The sequence below is a fragment of the Callorhinchus milii genome, unplaced genomic scaffold, assembly GCF_018977255.1.
Source record: "Callorhinchus milii isolate IMCB2004 unplaced genomic scaffold, IMCB_Cmil_1.0 Scaffold21, whole genome shotgun sequence".
NCBI lineage: Eukaryota > Metazoa > Chordata > Chondrichthyes > Chimaeriformes > Callorhinchidae > Callorhinchus > Callorhinchus milii.
The window spans coordinates 5,895,601-5,908,735 of record NW_024704762.1 but is presented as its reverse complement, the minus strand read 5'-3'; the positions used below and the strand labels follow the sequence as shown (position 1 = coordinate 5,908,735).

At 36.8% G+C, this 13,135-nt stretch overlaps 1 protein-coding gene across 1 annotated transcript; it reads left to right on the top strand.

Moving 5' to 3' along the window:
- Window positions 1–6,566: 6,566 nt before the first annotated feature.
- On the top strand, window positions 6,567–12,870 carry LOC103173848 (mucin-17-like). The gene is made up of 16 exons (XM_042342861.1): window positions 6,567–6,619; window positions 6,892–6,974; window positions 7,254–7,406; window positions 7,672–7,824; window positions 8,104–8,256; window positions 8,521–8,673; window positions 8,953–9,105; window positions 9,370–9,522; window positions 9,802–9,954; window positions 10,220–10,372; window positions 10,652–10,804; window positions 11,070–11,222; window positions 11,502–11,654; window positions 11,920–12,072; window positions 12,528–12,691; window positions 12,799–12,870. The coding sequence occupies exons 1-16, from the start codon at window positions 6,567–6,569 to the stop codon at window positions 12,868–12,870; spliced, it is 2,208 nt and encodes a 735-aa protein (XP_042198795.1).
- Window positions 12,871–13,135: the final 265 nt, after the last annotated feature.

Sequence of the window (13,135 nt, the reverse complement as noted above, 5' to 3'; positions counted from 1 at the left end):
TCTCTTACTTGTCTCTAATGGAGTGGAGATGACTGTTGTGGCTACTGGTGTAGATGATTCAGAAGTTGAGGATGGTGTTGTTGATGGAATCTCTGTGCTCAATTCAGTGGTAACCAGAGTCGAAGTTGACTCCTCAGATGTGGAAACAACAGTTGTGGATTCACCTTTTCAAAGAACAGAATAAGGAATATCTGTGATATCTGGAACCTGTATGAATTGGAAACAAGTGAGTTTGGACAGTGGCAATGCAACAATTCACCAATAATCGACAAAATTAATGGGAAGTGCGATGCCTTGCTAACAATGAAAGTTTGCCAAGTTTTCCAAATCAACAACATTATTAAAAGAAAATAATTTCACCTGAATTATTTGTGTTAACAATATGTGCACTTATTTTCAGTAAATATTTCAGTGATTATAACGTTTCTCTTACTTGTCTCTAATGGAGTGGAGATGACTGTTGTGGCTACTGGTGTAGATGATTCAGAAGTTGAGGATGGTGTTGTTGATGGAATCTCTGTGCTCAATTCAGTGGTAACCAGAGTCGAAGTTGACTCCTCAGATGTGGAAACAACTGTTGTTTCACCTTTTCAAAGAACAGAATAATGAATATCTGTGATATCTGCAACCTATGATAGCCCATTGGTAAACAGGCGATGGTTTGGACAGTGGCAATGCAGCAATTCACCAACAATCAATCACAAAATTAATGGGAAATCTGATGCCTTGCTAACAATGAAAGTTTGCCAAGTTTTCCAAATCAGCAACATGGTTAAAAGAAAATGTGTACCACCCTTTAGTATTAATGCAATTAGGTTGTGTGACTCATTTAAATATTTCAGTGATTATAACGTTTCTCTTACTTGTCTCTAATGGAGTGGAGATGACTGTTGTGGCTACTGGTGTAGATGATTCAGAAGTTGAGGATGGTGTTGTTGATGGAATCTCTGTGCTCAATTCAGTGGTAACCAGAGTCGAAGTTGACTCCTCAGATGTGGAAACAACAGTTGTTTCACCTTTTCAAAGAACAGAATAAGGAATATCTGTGATATCTGGACCCTATCATAGTCCGTTGTAAACAGCCTATGGTGTCGACAGTGGCAATGCAACAATTCACCCACAATCAAGGACAAAATTAATGGGAAGTGCGATGCCTTGCTAACAATGAAAGTTTGCCAAGTTTTCCAAATCAACAACATGGTTAAAAGGAAAATGGATATCACCCCTTTAGTAATAATGTAATTAGGTTGTGTGCACTCATGTAAATATTTCAGTGATTATAACTTTTCTCTTACTTGTCTCTAATGGAGTGGAGATGTCTGTTGTGGCTACTGGTGTTGATGATTCAGAAGTTGAGGATGGTGTTGTTGATGGAATCTCTGTGCTCAATTCAGTGGTAACCAGAGTCGAAGTTGACTCCTCAGATGTGGAAACAACTGTTGTTTCACCTTTTCAAAGAACAGAATAATTTATATCTGTGATATCTGGAACCTATGATAGCCCATTGGTAAACAGCCTATGGTTTGGATAGTGGCAAAGGAACAATTCACCAATAATCAAGGACAAAATTAATGGGAAATCTGATGCCTTGCTAACAATGAAAGTGTGCCAAGTTTTCCAAATCAGCAACATGGTTAAAAGAAAATGTGTACCAACCTTTTAGTATTAATGCAATTAGGTTGTGTGAACTCATGTAAATATTTCAGTGATTATAACGTTTCTCTTACTTGTCTCTAATGGAGTGGAGATGACTGTTGTGGCTACTGGTGTAGATGATTCAGAAGTTGAGGATGGTGTTGTTGATGGAATCTCTGTGCTCAATTCAGTGGTAACCAGAGTCGAAGTTGACTCCTCAGATGTGGAAACAACAGTTGTTTCACCTTTTCAAAGAACAGAATAAGGAATATCTGTGATATCTGGACCTATGATAGTCCGTTAGTAAACAGCCTATGGTTTGGACAGTGGCAAAGCAACAATTCACCAATAATCAATGGCAAAATTAATGGGAAATGTAATTCCTTGCTAACAGTGAAACTTTGCCAAGTTTTCCAAATCAACAACATGGTTAAAAGAAAATGCGTATCACCCCTTTAGTATTAATGCAATTAGGTTGTGTGACTCATTTAAATATTTCAGTGATTATAACGTTTCTCTTACTTGTCTCTAATGGAGTGGAGATGACTGTTGTGGCTACTGGTGTAGATGATTCAGAAGTTGAGGATGGTGTTGTTGATGGAATCTCTGTGCTCAATTCAGTGGTAACCAGAGTCGAAGTTGACTCCTCAGATGTGGAAACAACTGTTGTTTCACCTTTTCAAAGAACAGAATAATTTATATCTGTGATATCTGGAACCTGTGATAGCCCATTGGTAAACAGCCTATGGTTTCGGCAGTGGCAATGCAACAATTCACCAATAATCAATGGCAAAATTAATGGGAAGTGTGATGGCTTGCTACGAATGAAAGTTTACCAAGTTTTCCAAATCAGCAACATGGCTAAAAAGAAAATGTGGACCAACCTTTTAGTATTAATGCAATTAGGCTGTGTGAACTCATGTGAATATTTCAGTGATTATAACGTTTCTCTTACTTGTCTCTAATGGAGTGGAGATGACTGTTGTGGCTACTGGTGTGGATGATTCAGAAGTTGAGGATGGTGTTGTTGATGGAATCTCTGTGCTCAATTCAGTGGTAACCAGAGTCGAAGTTGACTCCTCAGATGTGGAAACAACAGTTGTTTCACCTTTTCAAAGAACAGAATAATGAATATCTGTGATATCTGCAACCTATGATAGCCCATTGGTAAACAGGCGATGGTTTGGACAGTGGTAATGCAGCAATTCACCAACAATCCATCACAAAATTAATGGGAAATGTGATGGCTTGCTAACAATGCAAGTTTGCCAAGTTTTCCAAATCAGCAACATGGTTAAAAGAAAATGTGTACCAACCTTATAGTATTAATGCAATTAGGTTGTGTGAACTCATGTAAATATTTCAGTGATTATAACGTTTCTCTTACTTGTCTCTAATGGAGTGGAGATGACTGTTGTGGCTACTGGTGTAGATGATTCAGAAGTTGAGGATGGTGTTGTTGATGGAATCTCTGTGCTCAATTCAGTGGTAACCAGAGTCGAAGTTGACTCCTCAGATGTGGAAACAACAGTTGTTTCACCTTTTCAAAGAACAGAAAAAGGAATATCTGTGATATCTGAACCTATGATAGCCCATTGGTAAACAGCCTATGGTTTGGACAGTGGCAATGCAACAATTCACCAACAATCAATGACAAAATTAATGGAATGTGCGATCTTGCTAACAATGAAAGTTTGCCAAGTTTTCCAAATCAACAACATGGTAAAAGAAAATGGTATCACCCTTTAGTATAATGCAATTAGGTTGTGTGACTCATTTAAATATTTCAGTGATTATAACGTTTCTCTTACTTGTCTCTAATGGAGTGGAGATGACTGTTGTGGCTACTGGTGTAGATGATTCAGAAGTTGAGGATGGTGTTGTTGATGGAATCTCTGTGCTCAATTCAGTGGTAACCAGAGTCGAAGTTGACTCCTCAGATGTGGAAACAACTGTTGTTTCACCTTTTCAAAGAACAGAATAATGAATATCTGTGATATCTGGACCCTATCATAGTCCATTGGTAAACAGCCTATGGTTTGGACAGTGGCAATGCAACAATTCACCAACAATCAAGGACAAAATTAATGGGAAGTGCGATGCCTTGCTAACAATGAAAGTTTGCCAAGTTTTCCAAATCAACAACATGTTAAAGAAAATGTGTACCAACCTTTAGTATTAATGCAATTAGGTTGTGTGAACTCATGTAAATATTTCAGTGATTATAACGTTTCTCTTACTTGTCTCTAATGGAGTGGAGATGACTGTTGTGGCTACTGGTGTGATGATTCAGAAGTTGAGGATGGTGTTGTTGATGGAATCTCTGTGCTCAATTCAGTGGTAACCAGAGTCGAAGTTGACTCCTCAGATGTGGAAACAACAGTTGTTTCACCTTTTCAAAGAACAGAATAAGGAATATCTGTGATATCTGCAACCTATGATAGCCCATTGGTAAACAGGCGATGGTTTGGACAGTGGCAATGCAGCAATTCACCAACAATCAATCACAAAATTAATGCGAAATGTAATTCCTTGCTAACAGTTAAACTTTGCCAAGTTTTCCAAATCAACAACATGGCTAAAAAGAAAATGCGTATCACCACTTTAGTATTAATGCAATTAGGTTGTGTGAACTCATGTAAATATTTCAGTGATTATAACGTTTCTCTTACTTGTCTCTAATGGAGTGGAGATGACTGTTGTGGCTACTGGTGTAGATGATTCAGAAGTTGAGGATGGTGTTGTTGATGGAATCTCTGTGCTCAATTCAGTGGTAACCAGAGTCGAAGTTGACTCTCAGATGTGATGTTGAAATTGCTGTAACATCTGCATAGTTCAACACGACATAATTGTTATAGCACACAGAGGATGAAATTACTTTTTCTTTTAAATAGTTTGTTAATTTGAAATAGTAGGTAAACTTTCGAAGACAGAAAGCCATCACATTTCCAGTGAATTGTTCTTTGTTCATTGGTGATTGGTACCTTTGCCGTTTTCCAAACTCATATTTTCTTAATAATCAGATATGATAGTTTCTGAATATCACAGATATCTGCTATTCTGTTCTTTGAAAAGGTGAATCAACAATTGTTTCAACATCTGAGAAGTCAACTTCGACTCTGGTTACCGCGGAATTGAGCACAGAATCTCTATCCACAACACCATCCTCAACTTCTGAATCATCTACACCTGTAGCCACAACAGTCATCTCCACTCCATTAGAGACAAGTAAGATGACGTTCAAATTACTGAAAAATCTGCACAGTTTAACACAAATACACAGAGGGTGAAATTAAATTTTCCCTTTAACTAATTTGTTGATTTGAAATAGTACAAAAACTTTCGAAACCAAAAAGCCATCACATTCCTTGTAATTTTGGTCTTCTTCATTGATGAGGTCTTCCCTTACCACTGTCCAAACTCACATTTGTTTGCCAATAACATGACAGGTTCCAGATGTCACAGATATCTGCTTTTCTACTTTTTGATTAGGTGAATCAACAACTCTTTCTACGTCTGAGGAGTCAACTTCGACTCTGGTTACCACTAAATTGAGCACAGCATCTCTATCAACAACACCATCCTCAACTTCTGAATCATCTACACCAGTAGCCACAACAATCATCTCCACTCCATTAGAGACAAGTAAGACAGATGTTGAAATTGCTGTAACATCTGCATAGTTCAACACGACATAATTGTCATAGCACACAGAGGATGAAATTACTTTTTGTTTTAAATAGTTTGTTAATTTGAAATAGTAGGTAAACTTTCGAAGACAGAAAGCCATCACATTTCCAGTGAATTGTTCTTTGTTCATTGGTGATTGGTACCTTTGCCGTTTTCCAAACTCATATTTTCTTAATAATCAGATATGATAGTTTCTGAATATCACAGATATCTGCTATTCTGTTCTTTGAAAAGGTGAATCAACAATTGTTTCAACATCTGAGAAGTCAACTTCGACTCTGGTTACCGCGGAATTGAGCACAGAATCTCTATCCACAACACCATCCTCAACTTCTGAATCATCTACACCTGTAGCCACAACAGTCATCTCCACTCCATTAGAGACAAGTAAGATGACGTTCAAATTACTGAAAAATCTGCACAGTTTAACACAAATACACAGAGGGTGAAATTAAATTTTCCCTTTAACTAATTTGTTGATTTGAAATAGTACAAAAACTTTCGAAACCAAAAAGCCATCACATTCCTTGTAATTTTGGTCTTCTTCATTGATGAGGTCTTCCCTTACCACTGTCCAAACTCACATTTGTTTGCCAATAACATGACAGGTTCCAGATGTCACAGATATCTGCTTTTCTACTTTTTGATTAGGTGAATCAACAACTCTTTCTACATCTGAGGAGTCAACTTCGACTCTGGTTACCACTAAATTGAGCACAGCATCTTTATCAACAACACCATCCTCAACTTCTGAATCATCTACACCAGTAGCCACAACAATCATCTCCACTCCATTAGAGACAAGTAAGACAGATGTTGAAATTGCTGTAACATCTGCATAGTTCAACACGACATAATTGTCATAGCACACAGAGGATGAAATTACTTTTTGTTTTAAATAGTTTGTTAATTTGAAATAGTAGGTAAACTTTCGAAGACAGAAAGCCATCACATTTCCAGTGAATTGTTCTTTGTTCATTGGTGATTGGTACCTTTGCCGTTTTCCAAACTCATATTTTCTTAATAATCAGATATGATAGTTTCTGAATATCACAGATATCTGCTATTCTGTTCTTTGAAAAGGTGAATCAACAATTGTTTCAACATCTGAGAAGTCAACTTCGACTCTGGTTACCGCGGAATTGAGCACAGAATCTCTATCCACAACACCATCCTCAACTTCTGAATCATCTACACCTGTAGCCACAACAGTCATCTCCACTCCATTAGAGACAAGTAAGATGACGTTCAAATTACTGAAAAATCTGCACAGTTTAACACAAATACACAGAGGGTGAAATTAAATTTTCCTTTAACTAATTTGTTGATTTGAAATAGTACAAAACTTTCGAAACCAAAAGCCATCACATTCCTTGTAATTTTGGTCTTCTTCATTGATGAGGTCTTCCCTTACCACTGTCCAAACTCACATTTGTTTGCCAATAACATGACAGGTTCCAGATGTCACAGATATCTGCTTTTCTACTTTTTGATTAGGTGAATCAACAACTCTTTCTACATCTGAGGAGTCAACTTCGACTCTGGTTACCACTAAATTGAGCACAGCATCTTATCAACAACACCATCCTCAACTTCTGAATCATCTACACCAGTAGCCACAACAATCATCTCCACTCCATTAGAGACAAGTAAGACAGATGTTGAAATTGCTGTAACATCTGCATAGTTCAACACGACATAATTGTCATAGCACACAGAGGATGAAATTACTTTTTGTTTTAAATAGTTTGTTAATTTGAAATAGTAGGTAAACTTTCGAAGACAGAAAGCCATCACATTTCCAGTGAATTGTTCTTTGTTCATTGGTGATTGGTACCTTTGCCGTTTTCCAAACTCATATTTTCTTAATAATCAGATATGATAGTTTCTGAATATCACAGATATCTGCTATTCTGTTCTTTGAAAAGGTGAATCAACAATTGTTTCAACATCTGAGAAGTCAACTTCGACTCTGGTTACCGCGGAATTGAGCACAGAATCTCTATCCACAACACCATCCTCAACTTCTGAATCATCTACACCTGTAGCCACAACAGTCATCTCCACTCCATTAGAGACAAGTAAGACAGACATTGAAATTACTGAAAAATCTGCACAGTTTAACACAAATACACAGAGGGTGAAATTAAATTTTCCTTTCAACTATTTTGTTGATTTGAAATAGTACTAAAACTTTCGAAAGCACAAAGCCTTCACATTCCTTGTAATTTTGGTCTTCTTCATTGATGAGGTCTTCCCTTACCACTGTCCAAACTCACATTTGTTTGCCAATAACATGACAGGTTCCAGATGTCACAGATATCTGCTTTTCTACTTTTTGATTAGGTGAATCAACAACTCTTTCTACGTCTGAGGAGTCAACTTCGACTCTGGTTACCACTAAATTGAGCACAGCATCTCTATCAACAACACCATCCTCAACTTCTGAATCATCTACACCAGTAGCCACAACAATCATCTCCACTCCATTAGAGACAAGTAAGACAGATGTTGAAATTGCTGTAACATCTGCATAGTTCAACACGACATAATTGTCATAGCACACAGAGGATGAAATTACTTTTTGTTTTAAATAGTTTGTTAATTTGAAATAGTAGGTAAACTTTCGAAGACAGAAAGCCATCACATTTCCAGTGAATTGTTCTTTGTTCATTGGTGATTGGTACCTTTGCCGTTTTCCAAACTCATATTTTCTTAATAATCAGATATGATAGTTTCTGAATATCACAGATATCTGCTATTCTGTTCTTTGAAAAGGTGAATCAACAATTGTTTCAACATCTGAGAAGTCAACTTCGACTCTGGTTACCGCGGAATTGAGCACAGAATCTCTATCCACAACACCATCCTCAACTTCTGAATCATCTACACCTGTAGCCACAACAGTCATCTACACTCCATTAGAGACAAGTAAGATGACATTGAAATTACTGAAAAATCTGCACAGTTTAACACAAATACACAGAGGGTGAAATTAAATTTTCCTTTCAACTATTTTGTTGATTTGAAATAGTACAAAAACTTTCGAAACCAAAAAGCCATCACATTCCTTGTAATTTTGGTCTTCTTCATTGATGAGGTCTTCCCTTACCACTGTCCAAACTCACATTTGTTTGCCAATAACATGACAGGTTCCAGATGTCACAGATATCTGCTTTTCTACTTTTTGATTAGGTGAATCAACAACTCTTTCTACGTCTGAGGAGTCAACTTCGACTCTGGTTACCACTAAATTGAGCACAGCATCTCTATCAACAACACCATCCTCAACTTCTGAATCATCTACACCAGTAGCCACAACAATCATCTCCACTCCATTAGAGACAAGTAAGACAGATGTTGAAATTGCTGTAACATCTGCATAGTTCAACACGACATAATTGTCATAGCACACAGAGGATGAAATTACTTTTTGTTTTAAATAGTTTGTTAATTTGAAATAGTAGGTAAACTTTCGAAGACAGAAAGCCATCACATTTCCAGTGAATTGTTCTTTGTTCATTGGTGATTGGTACCTTTGCCGTTTTCCAAACTCATATTTTCTTAATAATCAGATATGATAGTTTCTGAATATCACAGATATCTGCTATTCTGTTCTTTGAAAAGGTGAATCAACAATTGTTTCAACATCTGAGAAGTCAACTTCGACTCTGGTTACCGCGGAATTGAGCACAGAATCTCTATCCACAACACCATCCTCAACTTCTGAATCATCTACACCTGTAGCCACAACAGTCATCTCCACTCCATTAGAGACAAGTAAGATGACGTTCAAATTACTGAAAAATCTGCACAGTTTAACACAAATACACAGAGGGTGAAATTAAATTTTCCTTTCAACTAATTTGTTGATTTGAAATAGTACAAAAACTTTCGAAACCAAAAAGCCATCACATTCCTTGTAATTTTGGTCTTCTTCATTGATGAGGTCTTCCCTTACCACTGTCCAAACTCACATTTGTTTGCCAATAACATGACAGGTTCCAGATGTCACAGATATCTGCTTTTCTACTTTTTGATTAGGTGAATCAACAACTCTTTCTACGTCTGAGGAGTCAACTTCGACTCTGGTTACCACTAAATTGAGCACAGCATCTCTATCAACAACACCATCCTCAACTTCTGAATCATCTACACCAGTCGCCACAACAATCATCTCCACTCCATTAGAGACAAGTAAGACAGATGTTGAAATTGCTGTAACATCTGCATAGTTCAACACGACATAATTGTCATAGCACACAGAGGATGAAATTACTTTTTGTTTTAAATAGTTTGTTAATTTGAAATAGTAGGTAAACTTTCGAAGACAGAAAGCCATCACATTTCCAGTGAATTGTTCTTTGTTCATTGGTGATTGGTACCTTTGCCGTTTTCCAAACTCATATTTTCTTAATAATCAGATATGATAGTTTCTGAATATCACAGATATCTGCTATTCTGTTCTTTGAAAAGGTGAATCAACAATTGTTTCAACATCTGAGAAGTCAACTTCGACTCTGGTTACCGCGGAATTGAGCACAGAATCTCTATCCACAACACCATCCTCAACTTCTGAATCATCTACACCTGTAGCCACAACAGTCATCTCCACTCCATTAGAGACAAGTAAGACAGACATTGAAATTACTGAAAAATCTGCACAGTTTAACACAAATACACAGAGGGTGAAATTAAATTTTCCTTTCAACTATTTTGTTGATTTGAAATAGTACTAAAACTTTCGAAAGCACAAAGCCGTCACATTCCTTGTAATTTTGGTCTTCTTCATTGATGAGGTCTTCCCTTACCACTGTCCAAACTCACATTTGTTTGCCAATAACATGACAGGTTCCAGATGTCACAGATATCTGCTTTTCTACTTTTTGATTAGGTGAATCAACAACTCTTTCTACGTCTGAGGAGTCAACTTCGACTCTGGTTACCACTAAATTGAGCACAGCATCTTTATCAACAACACCATCCTCAACTTCTGAATCATCTACACCAGTAGCCACAACAATCATCTCCACTCCATTAGAGACAAGTAAGACAGATGTTGAAATTGCTGTAACATCTGCATAGTTCAACACGACATAATTGTCATAGCACACAGAGGATGAAATTACTTTTTCTTTTAAATAGTTTGTTAATTTGAAATAGTAGGTAAACTTTCGAAGACAGAAAGCCATCACATTTCCAGTGAATTGTTCTTTGTTCATTGGTGATTGGTACCTTTGCCGTTTTCCAAACTCATATTTTCTTAATAATCAGATATGATAGTTTCTGAATATCACAGATATCTGCTATTCTGTTCTTTGAAAAGGTGAATCAACAATTGTTTCAACATCTGAGAAGTCAACTTCGACTCTGGTTACCGCGGAATTGAGCACAGAATCTCTATCCACAACACCATCCTCAACTTCTGAATCATCTACACCTGTAGCCACAACAGTCATCTCCACTCCATTAGAGACAAGTAAGACAGACATTGAAATTACTGAAAAATCTGCACAGTTTAACACAAATACACAGAGGGTGAAATTAAATTTTCCTTTCAACTATTTTGTTGATTTGAAATAGTACTAAAACTTTCGAAAGCACAAAGCCGTCACATTCCTTGTAATTTTGGTCTTCTTCATTGATGAGGTCTTCCCTTACCACTGTCCAAACTCACATTTGTTTGCCAATAACATGACAGGTTCCAGATGTCACAGATATCTGCTTTTCTACTTTTTGATTAGGTGAATCAACAACTCTTTCTACGTCTGAGGAGTCAACTTCGACTCTGGTTACCACTAAATTGAGCACAGCATCTCTATCAACAACACCATCCTCAACTTCTGAATCATCTACACCAGTCACCACAACAATCATCTCCACTCCATTAGAGACAAGTAAGACAGATGTTGAAATTGCTGTAACATCTGCATAGTTCAACACGACATAATTGTCATAGCACACAGAGGATGAAATTACTTTTTGTTTTAAATAGTTTGTTAATTTGAAATAGTAGGTAAACTTTCGAAGACAGAAAGCCATCACATTTCCAGTGAATTGTTCTTTGTTCATTGGTGATTGGTACCTTTGCCGTTTTCCAAACTCATATTTTCTTAATAATCAGATATGATAGTTTCTGAATATCACAGATATCTGCTATTCTGTTCTTTGAAAAGGTGAATCAACAATTGTTTCAACATCTGAGAAGTCAACTTCGACTCTGGTTACCGCGGAATTGAGCACAGAATCTCTATCCACAACACCATCCTCAACTTCTGAATCATCTACACCTGTAGCCACAACAGTCATCTCCACTCCATTAGAGACAAGTAAGACAGACATTGAAATTACTGAAAAATCTGCACAGTTTAACACAAATACACAGAGGGTGAAATTAAATTTTCCTTTCAACTATTTTGTTGATTTGAAATAGTACTAAAACTTTCGAAAGCACAAAGCCGTCACATTCCTTGTAATTTTGGTCTTCTTCATTGATGAGGTCTTCCCTTACCACTGTCCAAACTCACATTTGTTTGCCAATAACATGACAGGTTCCAGATGTCACAGATATCTGCTTTTCTACTTTTTGATTAGGTGAATCAACAACTCTTTCTACATCTGTGGAGTCAACTTCAACTCTGGTTACCACTAAATTGAGCACAGAATCTCTATCAACAACACCATCCTCAACTTCTGAATCATCTACACCAGTAGCCACAACAATCATCTCCACTCCATTAGAGACAAGTAAGACAGATGTTGAAATTACTGTAACGTCTGCATAGTTCAACACAACATAATTGTCATAGCACACAGAGGATGAAATTATTTTTTCTTTTAAATAGTTGGTTTGTTTGAAATAGTAGGTAAACTTTCGAAGGCAGAAAGCCATCACATTTCCAGTAAAGTTGTTCTTTGTTCATTGGTGATTGGTAGCTTTGCCATTTTCCAAACTCACATCTGCTTAATAATGAGATATGATAGTTTCTGAATATCACAGATATCTGCTATTCTGTTCTTTGATTAGGTGAATCAACAGTTTTTTCTACATCTGAGAAGTCAACCTCGAATCTGGTTACCACAGATTTGAGCACAGGGTCTTATTGCTATAAATTTGGTCCTTGTTTGTGCAGAAAAAAATATCTAACACTTTGCAGTAATTGCACTTATACTGAGATTAATACTTTGCATGAATTTCTTAGCAGTTGAAGGACCGATTATTGTCAAGACAGAAAATCCAAACCAAGCCTTACCACCAAAGGTTTTTAATGTAACCTTCACCATAACAAGTCAACCATTCTACCCGGATTTACAAAATCAAAATTCCAACCTTTATACCAATAGATCTGAGATCATCATTCGCTTGGTAAGTTCCCAGTGCAGCATTGTTTGTTTTTACAACAAAAAAATTCAAAAGAATTATTGTGAAATGTCGCTTTCCTTCTGAAATGTCAACACTTTGTCTCTTCACAGCTCAACAATCTGTACAATCACAGCAACATTAACTCCAAATTCCAAGGCTGCACAAACGTATATTTCCGGTAAGAATAATTCGGCATAAGTGGGTTGTGTGTAAGTTTGCATTTACTAAAACGTGAAAAGGAATGTTTCTTTTGGTAATATGGAAATGCTTCTGCTCCAAAGAATTTTGCAAAACCTTGTTTCCCATTTGATTTTGACAATATGGTTGTCTTAGCAATGTTGGAATTATATATTTAGAAGGGCATACCAATTGCCATGGCTTTCCTAGTACCATAGTGAACCTACCATTAGTTTTCATTAGGATGCAGGATAGAAATAAGAGCGCTTG

What these genes read in the sequence shown, in the direction of transcription:
- LOC103173848 (XM_042342861.1), top strand. Translation starts at nt 6,567, where the DNA reads ATGACGTTCAAATTACTGAAAAATCTGCACAGTTTAACACAAATACAC. An exon ending in CTCCACTCCATTAGAGACAA is followed by an intron (nt 7,407 to 7,671) that starts GTAAGACAGACA and finishes CTTTTTGATTAG; the next exon opens with GTGAATCAACAACTCTTTCT. An exon ending in CTCCACTCCATTAGAGACAA is followed by an intron (nt 9,523 to 9,801) that starts GTAAGACAGATG and finishes TTCTTTGAAAAG; the next exon opens with GTGAATCAACAATTGTTTCA.